At 39.3% G+C, this 17338-nt stretch overlaps 1 protein-coding gene across 4 annotated transcripts in view; it reads right to left on the bottom strand.

The window, feature by feature from the left end:
* CDK8 (cyclin dependent kinase 8) overlaps nt 1–17338 on the bottom strand; it is a 69316-nt gene that overhangs the window by 29477 nt on the left and 22501 nt on the right. For all 4 annotated transcript variants that reach the window (XM_059466773.1, XM_059466774.1, XM_059466775.1 and 1 more), the window contains exons 3-4: nt 8906–9016; nt 5676–5816 (exon numbers count right to left, since the gene is read on the bottom strand). In XM_059466773.1, coding sequence (XP_059322756.1) covers nt 5676–5816; nt 8906–9016 — 252 coding nt within the window. The remainder of the gene's footprint in view (nt 1–5675; nt 5817–8905; nt 9017–17338) is intronic.

Below are 17338 nucleotides of genomic sequence, written 5' to 3'. Positions count from 1 at the left end.
TCAGAATCAGCCCGTGGGACACTCCACCAGTGACTGGTGTCCAGCTTAACTTGGCGGCACTGGTCACAATCCTTTGACCCTTCAACTGCTCCCGATTTCCATGCCCTTCACTGTGCACTTCCTGGTGTGTACTTCCCTAGCTTGTCTACAGGGCTGGATGGGATGCAGGGCTGAAAGCCTTACTGCAGTAAGCAACACTCCCCACTGGTAGCCCATCCATCCAGCTCGAGCTCGTCATTGAAGGCTTTCAGGCCAGGCACAATCTCCCCTGCATAAAAATCCAAGCTGACTACTCTCAATCACCTTGGTATCTTCCAAATGTTTGAAAATGGCTTCCAGGAGGATGTAATCCATCACCTTTCCAGGGATCAAGGCGAGAGTGACTGGGAATGTAATTTCCCAGACCCTCCTTAAAGACTAGAGTGACATTTGCTTTCTTCTCCTCAGGAGCTTCCCCTGATGGCTATGACCTTTCAAAGAGAGTGGTCTCACAATTAGTTGCATATATGAATATGAAGCACAAGATTTGATATATCTCTATGGGCTTCTCTACAGTGAACTCAAAGATCTCTCACTGCTTTTCCAACTAGAAGACTGGAAGCAATTCAACAATATTCTCTATTTCTACCTTTAAACATGCATTTGTACAAAACTGACAGACATTACTCAGTCAAAAGTTTCACCTAATCAGCTATTTTTTCAGAGTTTTTGGATTACTTCTCTTTTTTTTTTTTTTTTTAATCACTGGCACGAACACCAAATACTGAAATTTTGCAGTCTCTTTTGATAACTTCTACATTTTCATTACTTACTGGTTTGAAAGTGTAATCTAATACATTAAGAAGGTGCTCAGAAAGGCAGGCAAGGGAGTAGTCATGCTCCCTTTGAACAGAAAAATTAAGAAACCCTAGATAATATTATTTCAACTATGGAATATTTAGAACTATAGTAAAGTACAACTTACAGGAAAGCATGTGATTAGAAGCACATGCAAGAAAATAAAGTTCTGCCAGACACACTGTTCTTTTGTGATCTCAAGAAAGTACATACCTAATGAAAAACACCTTGAAAACAAAAATCTTGGGAAATATAACAGCTGACAACCAGAAGAGTAATTGGGTTTGGATTGCTGGGAGTTTTTTTCTCTTCTGAAAGCAAATCATCAGCAAGTCATTATAACACCTTTTGGGAAATAACACCTATTACTTGTCGATCTACTTAGAGTAGAAAAATCACCCTACTTTTTAAAGCTGCAAACTTATTTCTAGTAATGTGCACTATTATTACTTTCTTCTTTTCAAGGATTTAGGTTCAATCTTTCAAATGACCACAGCTTTGAAAGTTTTACAGGAAGACAGAAGAACATTACTTTATTTGTAAAATAATCCTTAAAATTGACAGGGAGACATCCTTGGATTCTAAAGTGCTAATGAGGAAAATTGTTAATTGCCAAGGTAAAAATTCCATATATTTACCTTTGCCTAAAGGACATATTTAAGTGATTCACTTTACAGAGCCTGTAAAGTAACTAAGATCCTGTCTAAACAAAGACTCTGGCAGAGGCTTTTCCTCATTCCTTGTTAAAAGAACATCTTTAATGTTCTCACTAATCCCAAACATGGTAGCAGGTATCCCTGGGAAGAGTCCAGATCTCAGGAAGCGCCGCACCAACTGTGATAAAGCCTGACTGCCTCAAAGCTTTTTAAAAGCCAGTGCTGGTCCCAGAGCAGCCCTCGAGCTGAGCTTGAGCTGCTCAATAGGAACACCTTCCCCACACTGCACTGCTGCCACTCTGCAAATAACCACAGTGACACAATCCCAGGCTAACTAGGACAGGGATGTTATTGACAAAGGCTAAGAGACTGTTAATTCCTTTGGCAAGAGATAGGAGGAGAAGAATGGGAAGCAGAAGTCCAGCACTCCGTTCCCTACCTCCATACCTTACTTGCCAAGTGGTAATTCACCTGTTCAACACCCACTCACACCAGGCACAAAGAAATAGGCCAGAGAATGGAGTCTGAAGATTTAGGAACAAAAACAATTTTATACTACTGTCCCAGATTCAGTACTACAAGGCATGTGAGATTTCCTCTAGGTTTTTTTTTGCTGGAGTTTTTTGGGGGTGGTGGTGGTATGCTTTTAAGCACTGCTGCACCATGGAAGTATTTCAAATAGCTTAGGTGCCAATTCCATTATTAATGTAAATTGTAGACTAATCTTACTTACTCTCATCACACAGAAGCTGTGGAGGGGTGCTCATCTTTACCTAAAACCGGATCCTGACTGTGTAGATAGGACTACTACCAAACCAATTAGAGATGCACTTTCAAATGCTAACAGGCATAGCTTAGAAGTTATTGTACCATGCAAAAGGACCTCTACTTTGAGCTCATTACTTGAAAAAACCTTCCAAGCATGCTGTGAAGTGCATGCTGTCTTTTCCCTTGCTGTTGAAGTTGCATATTGATGAAAACACATCTATGGCAAATCTTCGGCTTATGCTTATTTTTAGTGTGGAATAAGAACTTTGAGTAAAGGAAGAAGCATGATAGCTGCATATTATAAAGTGGAAAAAATACTCAAAAAAGTAGTCAGCAAAATGCAGTATGTTACAAGCATGCTTGATAACTAAATGCAAAATATTATTAAAACTATAATTGATGCACTTTGTGGTAATTATATGAAGTGTTCTTATTTCCTTCCTGCTACAGTCAGAGCATGAATAAACAATCTGCTTTCAATTGCTCTCAGCCATGAAATTTAAAGAGGCTGAAGAATACGCAAGTCAAACAAGAAATTTTAAAAGGGCTGGCATTTATTTCTTGAAAAATTTTACTGGTACATTTCAAAAACTTACAGAAAAGTTAACTACTCAAGCACAGTAGTATTCAAGGCAGTATTCAAAGGCAAATACAATCAACATCTCCCTGCTCTGATGGAAATTGTGAATTGGCTTTCAGGTACCCAGTGGAAGAAAACAGTCAAGTATTTTAAGTTACTGCAAAGATTTGTACACATTTCCTTTGTAAAAAGCACACCATGACCACAAACCCCACAAAAGACAATTGTTGTCTTCCAACAGATTTTACTGTTTCATGCAGAATTCAGTCACTTTATACAAACCTTACATAAGTTGAGATTTCTTGATTTCCACATTGTGAAGAAAAATTTCAGTCTAAGTTTGTATGATTTCAACAGCTGCTACATTTTACTGCCCAGGTTGCAGCAAGAAAGGATTTGGTTTATGCCATATTTTGTTTCTGATTAGAGAAGTCAAAATGTAAAAAAAACTCCAAAAAATTAGCTACCTAAAAGCTAACTCGACTCAGATGTCTTAAAAAAACACACACACAAAAAAAAACCAACAGAAAACCAAGGAAATCTGCAGTTAGACAGAAGGTAATTATATAGATAATCCATACCTATTAAAAAATTCCTTATCCAATGAGAGAATAATAGATTTTTTTGCCAAGTACTATACTCCTACCAGCCCCAAGCATCATCACTCTTATCACTCTAATAATAGAGTATATGACATGAAAGCAAGCATGTTACTTTAGCAGCTCTGTGGGGTGTATCTAAACCCGGGAAAACATAAAATATCTAGAAACTACAGCAATACCTATCGTTTAAAGGCACAATAGGAGTTGAAATTGATGATCTAACACTGATATTCCTGAAGAATAATGTTACAGGTATCCTGGAATAGAAAACCACACCTAAGCATTCATGTCAGTTATGCTGCTTTGAATCAGAATGTTAGTGAAGTCCCAATTCTCAATCTTAACCACCAGGTCCCTGTCTTTCCAAGACAAAACACTAGTAGAATCCCTTCTCTTACTCGGGTTGTTTCCAGACCCTGATAAAAGAAAGTAAGCATTGGCAGGTGCAATTGTCTTTTGTTCTGCAGGAAACATATGCCTTCTGAAATCAGCTCAAACTGGAGAGTTTTGAAATAACAAGTCCAAAGGTTTCCATGGACAAGGCAGCACAGGCAGCCCCTGTACAGCTCTTACAGGATTCTCACCAACACAGCTTGACAGGGTTCCAGTGGGAAGACCTCTCAGTCTCTGCCTCAAGCTTTTGGTCTCCTCCTCAGATTACCAAAAGATAGCCAATTGTGATGGTGGATTTTCTGCTGGAAGGAAATTTCATGCTGGACTGAGACCACCAACTCATTTCACAAAAAATAAGATGGCAGTAGTTTTTTTGCAGTTGCCAACTTAAACTGTATCTGAGCTACAGCCCTAGATGTGAAAGGCTCTGTAGTAAATTACCAATCTCCTGAGCCATCCAGTTAACAACATGCTTGGTTTTCTTTTAAGCATTATTTCACGTTCATAAATTTTCCGAAACTGTAGAAAGTAAAACATTAGAAAAATTTATATTCTTGATGACAAATCATCTGCTACGTGTATGCCTCTTAAAAATAAAGTTTGCTAAGTAGTACCATGCACTATGTATTTCTATATTATGTTTTGTTCCACTACTTCATGAGTCATGACAAAACCACCAGAATCTTTTTGACTTTTTCCCCTCAGTACTGAGGCTTTTGTTCCATTTCTAAAACCAGGAGCAAATTAAAATCATCCACACAATCACCGCAATAAAGCAAAGTTTCCTTGTACTTCAGTTCTGAAAATGCTATTTATCAGAGGGATACCTTTTGCCTTCCATCCAAATAGAGAAACTGGCACTCTGTAAAAGCATTTATCAGGCATGAAAATAGATGTCAAAAAACTAGTCCTTGACCACATTTCCAGGAACACCATTAAAGCTATTTCAAAGACAAAAAGTGACTCTGGAGGAGTAGTAAGGAAGCCAGACTTACTTCACTAAACACAGAATATCACTGGCAATACTGACTCATAGGAATGAAAGGTCAAACTAACATAAGAGTATCATATATAAGTGGCACACTTAGAAGTAAATTGAAAAAAAAGAATGCTATCAAAGAGTAAGAGCTACAGACAAGTGGATCAGAGAAATTACCCAATTTCAAGACAACAGACAAAAAAGACCAGTTACTGTGGGCCTGTTTTGAAGGCAAATATATAATAATTGCTGTGATTCACCAGTTGAAAAGAATTTGCTGGTTAAAGACACTAACTCAGGTTAAAAATGTTTTCCTTATAGTGTAGTTTGAATAAACATTAGTCTACTTGCAGAAATCATCTAAAGTTGGTGTGGCTATATTGCTGGTAGATTATAAACATTAGGAAACAATAATGGCTTTGAAAAAATCACTTTCCTACATTAAACTGATGATTTCAGAAAAAAATCTTTTTTCAGCAATTCTTACAGCCAGTCATTCTCCCCCACCTACACCAAAGCTGTATTTAGTTATTTCTCTTGCCTGCAGTGATACTACAGGCATTTTCTGTACCTCAATGTGCCTGTTATTTAAATAACCCATTTAAAATAGTTTATTTAGAAAATCAAAAAACATAAACAGCCATCTGATACACTTGCTCACATAAGCATATCAGATCACAGCCAGCTTTTAAAATCCACTCTACTAATCAAGGCCGTCTGACTGCAGTGTAAAAATATATATTTATTAGTACGTGCTCTTAGCACCAAGGCTTTTGTTTCCCAGTGGTTTTTCATTAAGAAAAACAACCCTTGCCCTCAATCATCATCCCAGTGCTAAAACCCATTGAGGATCCACTTACCAAATCCCTGTGTAACACCCAGTTAGCATGCAGGTAGTGAATACCATCTAGGATCTGATATAACAGCGACTTCACCATTCCCCGAGGTAACTGAACTGGTTTCTTGTTTGCTTTAGAAGCCCTGTGAAACTTGATTATATGCTGCAAAGGGGAAAAAAGAAATGAAAATGAAAGAAGTGCAATGTTTACACAAAAAGATTGCCATCAACTCCTTACACAAACTTCTTAGGGGTTTTTCAACCTTTCATGATTTGTTTTCCAAACTAGAAACATGGGCCTGAAGTACTAAAAAATTAATACTGTACTTAGTAAAGTGATCACCATCCCAAAGCAATCTCTCAAAAATTAAGCTAGTTTTTGCTGTGGTTTAGCCCCAGAAAGCAGCTAAGCCCTGCAAACTATGAGGATTACAAAACCAATATGACCATCAAAACACATTTCCTTTTAGATCACTGATCTTTCAGGTTTTAGAGGTATTTTTGTTTCAGGAGTCTTTTTGTTAAGATAGGCTGATATCCTGTACATCAAATCACAGAATTACAAGTGTATTACCTCCTACATTATTTTACTTCTAAGTTTCCTCGTACAGTAATAATGACTGTAACATTCAACAGCTAATGCCAAGCAGAAATTTTTGCAAACTGTATTAGAAATTTTATACATTTAAATCAGAAGCCCAGATTATTCCTTCTTTATTTATTATATCCTTGTAGCACAGTACTCTCAGAACAGAAGCTGTTGACAGAGCAAGTCTACAAATGTGTCCATCTGAAAGTCAGCCACCAAGTCAGACACAGAAAAAGGACCTTTAGTAATTCTAAATTTAGACACAAGGATTGATGTCTGGCACCGAGGAGGAGCCCAAAAGGATGTGTTGTCTTAGTACTTGAGCCCCAGGTGTCACTAAGTTCAACAACAAGGTGTGCCATAGTCATGGTAACCATTTCCATGTTTGCCTCCTTCAAACACAGAGGCAATTTCTAGAACAAACTTCCTAATATATTCACACTTTTTTCTGTAATGGCTCACACTTGTGTGATCATCAAAACAGCCCAGCTCTTGTCTACCAAAACCTGGCACCAAACTTCTATCGTCTGCTCTTCCTACGTTCATGACTCCTCATGTTCCAGGTGCCAATTAGCTAACCCAGCTACCTAACATCCTTTGGGAAACTGCCTTTGCTCTCCTGCTGCAGCCCAGCTCCATACAGCCTGCCCTCCTCCGCTTCAGGCAGCCAGGTTTGGCTTTCCTGGCAGGAACAGGCACATTTCTGCCCTGTCAAAGGTAAAAATGGAGATACACAGAGCAAAAAAACACTGATGAAAATGGGACAGTCCCTGCACTCTCAGCCAGGCACCACATGCAGAAGCATCCCTCAGCCTGAGCGACAAGTTTTACCTCTTCTCACCTCTCACTTCCACCAGCTCCATAATAAATGTTATTTTCATACAATGGACAGAGAGAAGTGACTCTCAGAGACAGGAAGGAAAACGGACGGTTGTCCCAGACTTCTTTTGCTCCTGCTCTAATACACTCTGTATTATCTAGCCCTTTCCCAGCCTTACTTAAAACCTGCTGTCCTAAATACACAAGTGCTGGAGCACTTGATCCACGGCCAGCTCTCTGGGGCACAGAGCCAGCCCCAGTCATTGCAACCAAGTCTCTCACATACAGATACAGTGAGTAACCAGGAGTTGGTGCAGCTGGGGAATTCTGGGGTTCATACAGGTACATGCATGTAAGCATAAAGCTAAAAATTGAGGGCCACTCCTAAGTTAGTTACATACAAACCACTGTTTCATTAACAGAAATACTTCTGTGGTGATTTAGGTTAAGTATGAAACAAAGCAGAAATATATAAATACAAACAAGAACAGGTCATAGTAATAATAGCCCTAACAAATATGAAGCCTTGTAGCACATTTTGAAACAAAAAACTCTCAAACATTCCTAGACCTCAGTAGCTCAGCATATCATAAATATGGGGGAGTAGTGGAAAAAAGAGTGCTCTTATTTTTCCATCATATTAAAATAAAAACAAAACAAAACAACTGCACTCCATTTCCTCAAGATGATGTTGTTTCTGTTTATCAGCCTTAAGAATGTCTCAACATTTCAGCTGCTGGCTACCTTTTTTGTCTCTAATTTTATTTTGGTAACAAAACCTCAATAACAAGTATCAGAACTTCCAAGACATTTAACAGTAAGAAAACATCTTTCATTTAGCTTAGCAAAAAGAAAACTGACACACTAGTTCTTAGACAAATCAAATAATTCCAAACTATAAGGAAAACCATTTTTAAAAAAAGTTAGTTTTGTTTTGATTTTTACTAAGTGACATGCTGACAAAAAAACAACTCATGATTCAGTGTGCAATTTTCACATGTACACATTCATAATTTTCCCTCGTTACAAATTGTTTCTGTTGCACCCTTTGATATAAATCTTAGCATCTTTTCAGGTTAGCATTTGTAGCATTGAGAGCAATTCTCCTTATGTACGTCAGCATTAATTTGAGGCACACTCACCTTTTTTCAGGGAAGTCATGGCTGCATGGTATTTTTCATTTTACCATGCTATTTTATTTTTTAAGCATTCCAAATGCATATTAAGCTTACAAACATTGAGTTAACAGAGGAATTCAGCTTGTGTCTTAAAATAAATTTACTTTGCCTCCAACAGGTTTATATTTGAAAGCTGTATCTTGCAATTAGGAATAAATAGCTTTCCTCCCAAATACACGGAATTTCTGCAGACGAGTTGAGAAAAAATTTTCCCACTGAAATGTATGAATTAAATATACAGTGGCACTACTCTCATTTCATGCATTCATGGATGACAACCAATGCAACTAAAACTCTGAAATGTCCTATTGAAAAAAAAAAGATTTAAAAGGGAATTCACCTGCATAATCAATACATTTTCCTGCATCCTACTTTTGCTGTAATAGGGGTTTATATCTACATTTATTTAAGTAGACTTCTAGCTACTGATAGCTGACTTGTGCAGATTTTTTGGAGTTTTTTTATCTTCTTAAAGAGATCACAGGTTTAACTGTGTGGTGTGTTTACTTAACATTTTCCATTGCTTTTCCTTTAGTACTGAAAATGCTTCCAACAAACATGGAGTAAGCAGCTATGTTGTGCTTAAAACTTGTGCATCTCCCCTGACACTGTCCCTCTGCTGCAATTAAAACTCAAAGCCTGGTACCTACAAACAATTCACCTTACCCAGAGGTCATGCTCAGCGTAGTCAAAGAGAAGCCACACTTTCCTGTCAGCATGAGAAAGGAACACCTTTTGCAGAGAAATGACATTTGGATGCTTGAGCTCCCGCAGCAACTGCAAAAGAAAAAGCCCACAACAGTTATATACATACATCCAGAGCTGGTATACTTAGAACACAAACAAGAGAAGCTGAAATCTGCAAGCCACAGAAAACCACTTTTTTTAATGAAAGAACCAGTCATTAGTTTCAAACCAGAGCTGAAAGCAGGTCATAACCCCCTCAGGGCATTCATTTCCTACTCATTTTCTAAAAGCTCAACTCCATGCAAACCTCATTATTACCCAGGACCAAGATGACTCTGCAAACAGCCAGCTGTGGCATCTGCCCTTTTGCATAGGCTGTAATCTTCAACAGTCCTATTTGAGGTACCCCATTTTCTCCTCACTTCCAATTATCTGAAAAAGCTGCATTTTCATTGCAGTCAGTTGAGACTGAATGGGATGGCTGATGTAGAGCCTGGTAATGCGGTCAGCTAAACCAAGATGTGGTTTGTAAGGTGGACTCTGCTGATCTACAAGGTCACCACTCTCCACAGAAGAGGGTCCAGCTTCTGGAGCACAGCACAGACTACACCAGTAAGTACACCCACAAGATTACACCAGTGAGTACAGTCACAGAAGCCACCCATAAAACAGCACCCAGTTCAAGAGAAAACTACTCTGCATGCACAAAGGCTGAAAGGTATCCTGGTACAGAGCTCTTGAGCTGAAACAAATCAGAGTACCAACAGCAGAGACAGCCCCTAGCAAAGGGACACACCTGGATCTTCTTTCAGCAGCAGTGAGCCATTAAACCAGCTCAGCTGCTTCAGAAACTACAGTTTGAACCCCACCAAAAGCAAAATATAGATGAGATACAGCACAACAACTGAATGCAGACAGCATCAGTCTATTTGAGGTCTAATGGTCATGTTACAATCATACTGTACTCATTCAATTGCTAAGAAAGAAAAAAAGCTTTATCTAAGCAAAATGTGGTTAACTGTGACTACCCAAGACTAGTCAAATTCCTGTCAGTTCAATGTGCCAAAAATGATAACATTTCTCACTAAAACAAATTGTTAGGGCTTTTTATTTTTTAAAAAAGTGCCAAGAGAAAATTAAACTACTCTTTGAATACAGAATTTACTTCTGAGACAATCTATTTTTAATAAAATATAATTTTCCCACTACGTAACAGAGGAAACAAAAAAAAATTCATTCTTTTCTATTTATGCCTTTGTCATAAGTGCTACAATTTTAGCTGCTACTGAGATAGTAAAGTGGAAGTGTATATATACGTATGCTTGTTTCCTTCTTTCCTATTTCATTTGAGACAGACTTGCATTATGACTCACTGACCAGTCTTCAGTGTGCCATTTCTTGGAAAAAAGGACCTATAACCCACAAAAATTTTACCTCAAGTACAAGATCAAACAGGGAGATAGTGCAGAGAAGATAAAGCAGAAATAGAAATCAAAGCAGAAGGCTGTAGAGTTTCAGCATGGTAAAACTCTAGGATTTGTAAAAGCACTACATCGAGGCACTTTAAGGCAGGATCTACAAGAAGTATGGAATTCTTTAAATGCCTGTAATTCCAAGAAAGAGTAAGATCAGTATGGGAAAGACCAAGAAATGCTTATTTGCACTTTTTTATCAATTACAGGTGGGGATCGCCTGTAGTAATTTAACCCCAGGCAGAAGCTAAACCCCACAGAGCCACTTGCTCACCTCTCTCAGTCAGACATGAATGGAAGAACAAAAATTCAAGAAAATTTGTGAGTAAGACAGTTTAGTAAGTGAAAGAAGAGGAATTAAACACCACACCCACAACAAAAAACAACAGAAGCAATGTGAAGGTAATCATGTACAACTTCCCCCAAGAGAACTGGTGCCCAGCCAGTCTCCATGCAAAGGGAGGAGGGAGCAGGAATGGGACACAGAAAAAGCCTGAACACCATAAGCAATAGCCAAAGCACTGCTGGCTTATCAGCACTGCTTTAGTCCACAAACTCAACACACTCCACCATACAAGCTGGTGTGGAGAAGATTAACTGCATGCAAGACAGGCACAGCACAGCATCAAAGACCAGCCTCTCAATGGTGAATGATGTTGCAGGGTTTAAAAATACACTGTGCCAGTACTTGAAGTATTTTTTCTTTAATCAGCATAAATTCACATATAAAATTTATGCTAAAAAGTTAAATTAACTATAGCGAAGATTACATGACAGTTCAGCAACTGTGTCCATACGAAAATACTTTGTTTCCCGTGACCTAATGGACACATCTGTACCAGATACAACAAAATATTCCTTGATGACAGATGCAGATACGAGTCAGAGCTCTTAAAAATAATGTAATGTTCCCTTTTGTCTGACCCCATTTTAAATCTCTCCTACTCCTTATTCCTGAGGTAGCAGCTATCACCTACCTAAAAAAATCCACCCTCTTCACATGAAATATGATTCAGCTTGGAGAACACACAGAAAATCTATCACCAAAGCTGGACACAAATATGAGAAACTTTTAAGTAATGCAGCAGAAGAATTCCCTGTGTAGTGAGGCAACATAGATAGAATTCTCCCTTCTTTGTTCTAAGGTAGTCTTTGCAGACTTTTGAGATTGACAGCATTCCTTGCTTTTTTCCTCATCACTCCACCTTCCTGCCTTTTATTTTTCCTCTAAACTTCCCAGCAATCCTCTTAAATACCCAAAACCCCCACTAACCTCCTAAAAATTCCATAGCAACCTGCTTTCCTTCTCATCAGTCCCAGCTGACACTCACTCTTCAGGAGCATACCTGAGAAGTTCCTACTGCAGCTCACCACCATTGTGTTAGGAGTTCTGGCCTTTGCTACTGTCACTGGCAGCACCTCTTCCTGCATGTGTGCACTCAGTTTATCATTCTTGCTGGTTTCTGCCTTTGCCTTTTGTGTTGAATAACTGTTAAATCCACATTCTTTCAGTTTGCTTAAAAAACCTGATGAGTTCAGTCAAAAGCCAGACAGCCACAACCCAGTGAACAGAAAGGCTAACATGTATCAGCAAATCCATCAGCATAAGGAAATGATTGCTGCAGTGGGACAGATGATTCCTGAGTCACTGTATTGGAAAGGTTGAAATGTTCACAGTGACAAATGCAAACAGCGTCTCTGAAGTGTCTGAAAGAGCTCATGCAGATGATAATACACCACATGGACTGCAAAGAGCATTTTCAGCAACCTCAGTCTCCACGAACCAGGCCTCTCTAGCCCATAAACCACATGCCTTTCCTACCAGATGACTCGACTTGTGTCCAGCAGCTGACAGAGTTCAAACAAAGACAGTTCAGACAAAGCAGACTGCAAGAAACATGCTGTAGCTATCACTATGATGCCTGCTAATGATAAAGGGTATTTTTTGGCCTAATGACTTTTGTTATCTAACTACTTCTGTCTATCCTAGCTCAGTTCTGTAGAACACAAACAGAAAGCAGACAAAAATTATGTGTTTGGCTCTCAGTAAATTGCCTTCCTTTTTATTTGCATATCATATGATGATTCAAATCTATTTCCTCAGTCAGAAAGGTTTCTCTTATATTAGTTAGACTGGGTACCCCCTTATAAAGAAGGGACATCCAACAGACCTTCAAAGAACTAGAAATCAGCAAATGACAAAGATGCCAATACATCTGTTTTAGAAGCCCATGTTTGTCCCTGGCTGGTCCTACCCAAGTTTTCATACTGTTCAAGATCCATCCTTTGTGCAGGTCCTGGGCTCAAACTAAGATCCCTCCACCTCCCTCTTGAAATGACGAAATACTCATTCCACACAGCCATGGGTCAGCCGAGGGACAGTAAATTAGTGTCCCAATGATGCATAAAATTCTTAAATTGCTTCAGGAACAAGGAGAAAGTGAAGTAAAACAGGATGATATTAAATAATCAACAGCAGCAGTAAGGAAACCAGGAAAACTGCAGCATGACTAAGACCAATCTTTTCTTGCACTAACAACAATTATCTTTCACATAAAATAAGAGCTGAAGTCAGCACAATTTTTATGAACATGACCTGCTTCCTCTGGTGATATTCCTACATTTCCTGTGAAGCTCTCCATGATTGCAACAATTCTCACAAGCTAAGACAAAGCACTCTTCACGTAAGTGAGGATTTCTAGCTCTGCTGCAAATGGCATTTTACCCTTGCTCTTGACACTTGCTAACCCTTTGTGGTCCATAGGGAATGTCAACCTGCAAATGCAGCCTTGCAATACTACCATGCTTACTTCTATAATTCAGGTTGCACTGAGGAGGTTAAGATCAGTTATCAGGAAAAATTACTTCACCAAAATGCTTCTCAAGGACTGGAACAGGATGCCCAGGAAAGTGGCTGCACTGCTATCCCTGGAGGTATGTGAAAGACATGCAGATGTGTTGTGCTGAGGGACATGGTTTAGCGCTGGACTTGGCAGCACTGGGTTAATGGCTGGACTTGATACAGGTCTTTCCAAACCTAAATGATTCCAAAATCCAGTAACAGAGCACAGCTGCTAGAGCAGTTTGCCAGGTAACCCAGCCCAGGAGTCTCCCCTATGTCAGGACATCAGCTATCTTAGAAAAAGCAGCTTCTTGCTCTGACCGCCTTCCTTTGAGTGCCATGCAGCACCTCTACCAAGCCCTAGGACAGTCAGAAAACTGGCTACACACAAAGCCATTGGCAGTATCAACCAAATACTCATTTAAACAAAAGTCACTGTTGCATTACGTGGCTAGTTTGACAGCATAAATTCCAACTCTAATTGTCATCTCATGCTTCAAAAAGGTTCTCATCAGTTTCACCAAGGGATCCAAAAACAAACATCATACATTAAGCCATGCCATGGCCTTGAAATGCAAAAATGAGCAAGCAGAGCCTTGGAACACAAAGCAGACTGCAGTTGATGCAGAAAGGCAACTTTCAGACTGGAAAGAGAAATGACAAATTTTACTCATCCTGTAATAAGTAAGGTGCCAGTGGAATTACTCCTACAACAAATGAGTATAGGCAGCAATAAGCCATTACCTGAAATATTATGTGTAATTCTGACCCATTCTGGGAAGATTAAATTCAACTGCAACAGGGCAAAGAAAGCCTAAGCCTACACCCAAAGGAAGGGAGAGCCTACTGCTCAAAGAAAAGCAGCAAGCCAAGACAAAATGCTAATAGCCTGCCAAAACAAAGCACAGAAGAAACAGCCTCTATCTCTCTCTTTAAAATGAGAGCAGAAGAGAACAGCTATTTTAACTAACAATATTATGATAAGTACAAATGGGTACAAATTAGTCATGATTAATTTTGGCTTAAAGGCTGAATAATGTTCATAGACTCATTACTAGAATGAGACTCAGAAACTGCCTTCAGAGATCTCTTTTCCTTACAAGTTTAACTTGTAGCTTGCTAAATTTTATAAGTACCCTTTGCTTTTCTGCAAGAGCGGGAGTAGAATATGACTTGAGAGATGTCACCCAATTCTAAGCCACAAACACTTGTAAAAACTTTCCAATCACTATTCTTAGTTTCCTATGAAACAGTGAAGCTCGACTCAAGTGCTTTAAACTTGTTATATAAACCAACCCCCAAATTTTATTATACAACAACTCAAATCCCAGGCTGGCTTAGCTGCTATGCATCAGACTCAAGATCTGTTTGCTTCACTGTAAATACAATTTTAGTTTTATATTTTCACAAGTCAGACATTCCACAGTACTAAAAAAGAACAGAATACCTGCTGAAAGTACATGCTGTTTTCCTTTCAGAAGTGTTCAAATAAAAGCTTACAAAGGCATTGTAACAAAGTTATAATACTGCTCACCCTAAGAATTTATTATGAAGCTGACAACACATTTTTGAAGCTCCAGTTCTTCAGACAAAGCAACAATTTCAAAAAAGATGTATATTTTATTCTTTTGATTTTTTAAACTCCTAAATGTGCAAAAAAAGAAGCCTGACAACACAAAATGTCAAGTGAAAAAAAAACCATATTTCTTTTTATCTTTCACAGTTCTAAAATAAGTGAGTCTTATGTGATGTCACAAGTCAATATTTATTAGCACCTTCTAATTCCAAACACATCTGAAGTATTAAAAGAAGTGTTACTAAATGTTCTCTCAAAGTAAGGAGGTGGGTGAAGAACCCAGATGAGACAGACACTGGATGTCAAGCTTCAGCAAATTCTGCTGTTCACAGAAAACATGACTCCTAAGGATTCTAATTACAACATTTAGTCAGCATCTTTGTCCCACTGTCACAGAACTAAAAACAGTTCTGTTTTTAGTTCTGTGACAGAACTAAATCTCTCAAGAATTCAAGTCCTCAGATCAGTAATGTAGCTGGGGAAGTACTCAGTCAAAACTGATATTTTACATACCATGTTAGAATTAAAAAAAAGCATCTGAGAATCATTAAACATGCCAAAAAGATTCAAATTAAACATCTGTCTTCCTCAGTACTTTGTCACCTTTCACTACACGGAAAGATTGCCAGGAAACCATAACATGCCCTCGGCCATGAGGAGGGCTTGGTCTTTCTCATGGAAACTGCTTTCACTGTCAGCGTGGAAGGGACATGACAACCCCCATAACCTGAGGAACCTACACCCAACTATTGTTCATTGCCACACAGCTGGCTCAGGATCTCTTCAGGCAAGCTCATTATTTGCTCCTTAACAGGGGAAGGTGCTGAAGAGGGTAAATCCTGGTGTCACCCAGTTTTAGCTTCTGCCTCATTGAGTCTCTCTGGCTGCTGCAGGCTGCAGAGATCACAGTCATCCTCAGACTGGCTATGAAAAAGCCTTTACAGCCTTCTTCCATCCCTTCCACTGGCAGAGGGAAGAGAGACCTGATAATCAATGGTGAGACACTGTCATCACTCAGGGCACGGAAGGCCCAGTGTGAGAAGGACCAGTTACTCCCTAGAGGAGCCTCCTCCATCAAGGTCAACTCAGGTAAGACCACTCACCAAGAGCAGCTCCCTTCTCCCTTGCCATGGGGGCTGAGCCTGCTGCTGTGCCTCTGTGTCTGCCTCTGCCACCCTCCAGCCCCGGTGAAAGCCACAGGGACAGCGCAGATGCAGAGATGAGCAGACCTGCTGCAGAGGCTCTCCCTTTCACAGGAGTTATGTTAAGTAACAGCACATCCAAAGGATGCTTCAACTCTGCTTGCTCACTCCACAAAACTGCTCTTTTGCCCTTTGGTAAAGATGAACATCCTACAGTCACACTATCACTAGATCCAACACAGAGGACATCATCTTTTGTGATAACAGCCTGCACTTGTTACAACAGGAAACAAAGTCCTAGGAATGCCTCCAAGGCAGACCTAAAGAGCAAAAACAACCAGAGAAGCCAGCTGCTTATTTTTCTGTAGTTTTCTGTTCTATCCCTGGCAGCCTCAAGGCTGTTTTAACTCACACAAACTGGATATGGTGTTTAAAGGACACAACTCAGACAGGAGACGGCCAGAGCACAGCACTGTCCGCCTCAGATCTGCACTGTCACTTTCACCATTTCCATCACTGCCATCTCCTATGACACCCAATGACTTCCTCTTCAGAGCCAAGACAAAAATTAATGCTATCAGGTATTTCTGTTGACCTAACCAGGCACCAATAAACAAATTACATGGAAAACTGGTAAAAAAAAAAAAAAAAAACCAACAAAAACAACAAAACAAAACAAAAAAAAAAAAAAAAAAAAAAAAAAAAAACACAAAAAAAAACCACAAAACCTTCATAGCTCCCTCAACTAAACAAAACAAAAATCCCAAACAAAACCTCAGCCTAAGCCAAGTCCTCGCTAGGAAGCATATGCAAGCAAAGTACTTGCAAACCTGCTAAAACTGAATGGAAAAAGCTAATCAACGTAACACATTACAGCAAGTGACTTGGTTGCTTCAAAAGCTAGGACTTCTACATAGGAAACTGTCCAAGCCAAAATCCTGAAGCTCTATTTAAAGCCTGGTTAATTACTTCAGCTTTCTACGGCCTTGAAGAATTCTCCTGCTTTGCGAGCTGTGAAATAGCATTTGCTGCACTATTCCAGGTGGATAGACAGTAATGACTTTCTTCCATGTGATTAAATCAGAAGACGAGGAATCAATCATTTGGGCTTGTACATTCTGCATATTTTTGTACAAATCTTCTCACCATTCGATCTCTCTGTTCTGCCATCTACCACAAATTACACTCGTGGCATGCTGAACCTGCAGTTTTCAGTGCCTGCTTAAATCCTCAGAAGTGAAATTGCAGATGACAAAACAGATACCCAGTATAGCAGGCAGTGCACAGATCTGCAGAGAACAAGATATGAGCAGCCAAACATTCAGTTAAGGTTCTGAAAGAGGCAGGATTCACAAATTCATTCATCCACTATTACCATGG

Source organism: Ammospiza nelsoni, chromosome 2 (assembly GCF_027579445.1).
Source record: "Ammospiza nelsoni isolate bAmmNel1 chromosome 2, bAmmNel1.pri, whole genome shotgun sequence".
NCBI classification, from domain to species: Eukaryota; Metazoa; Chordata; class Aves; order Passeriformes; family Passerellidae; genus Ammospiza; species Ammospiza nelsoni.
Note: the sequence above shows the minus strand (reverse complement) of the source record. Positions and strands in the feature narration are given on the sequence as shown.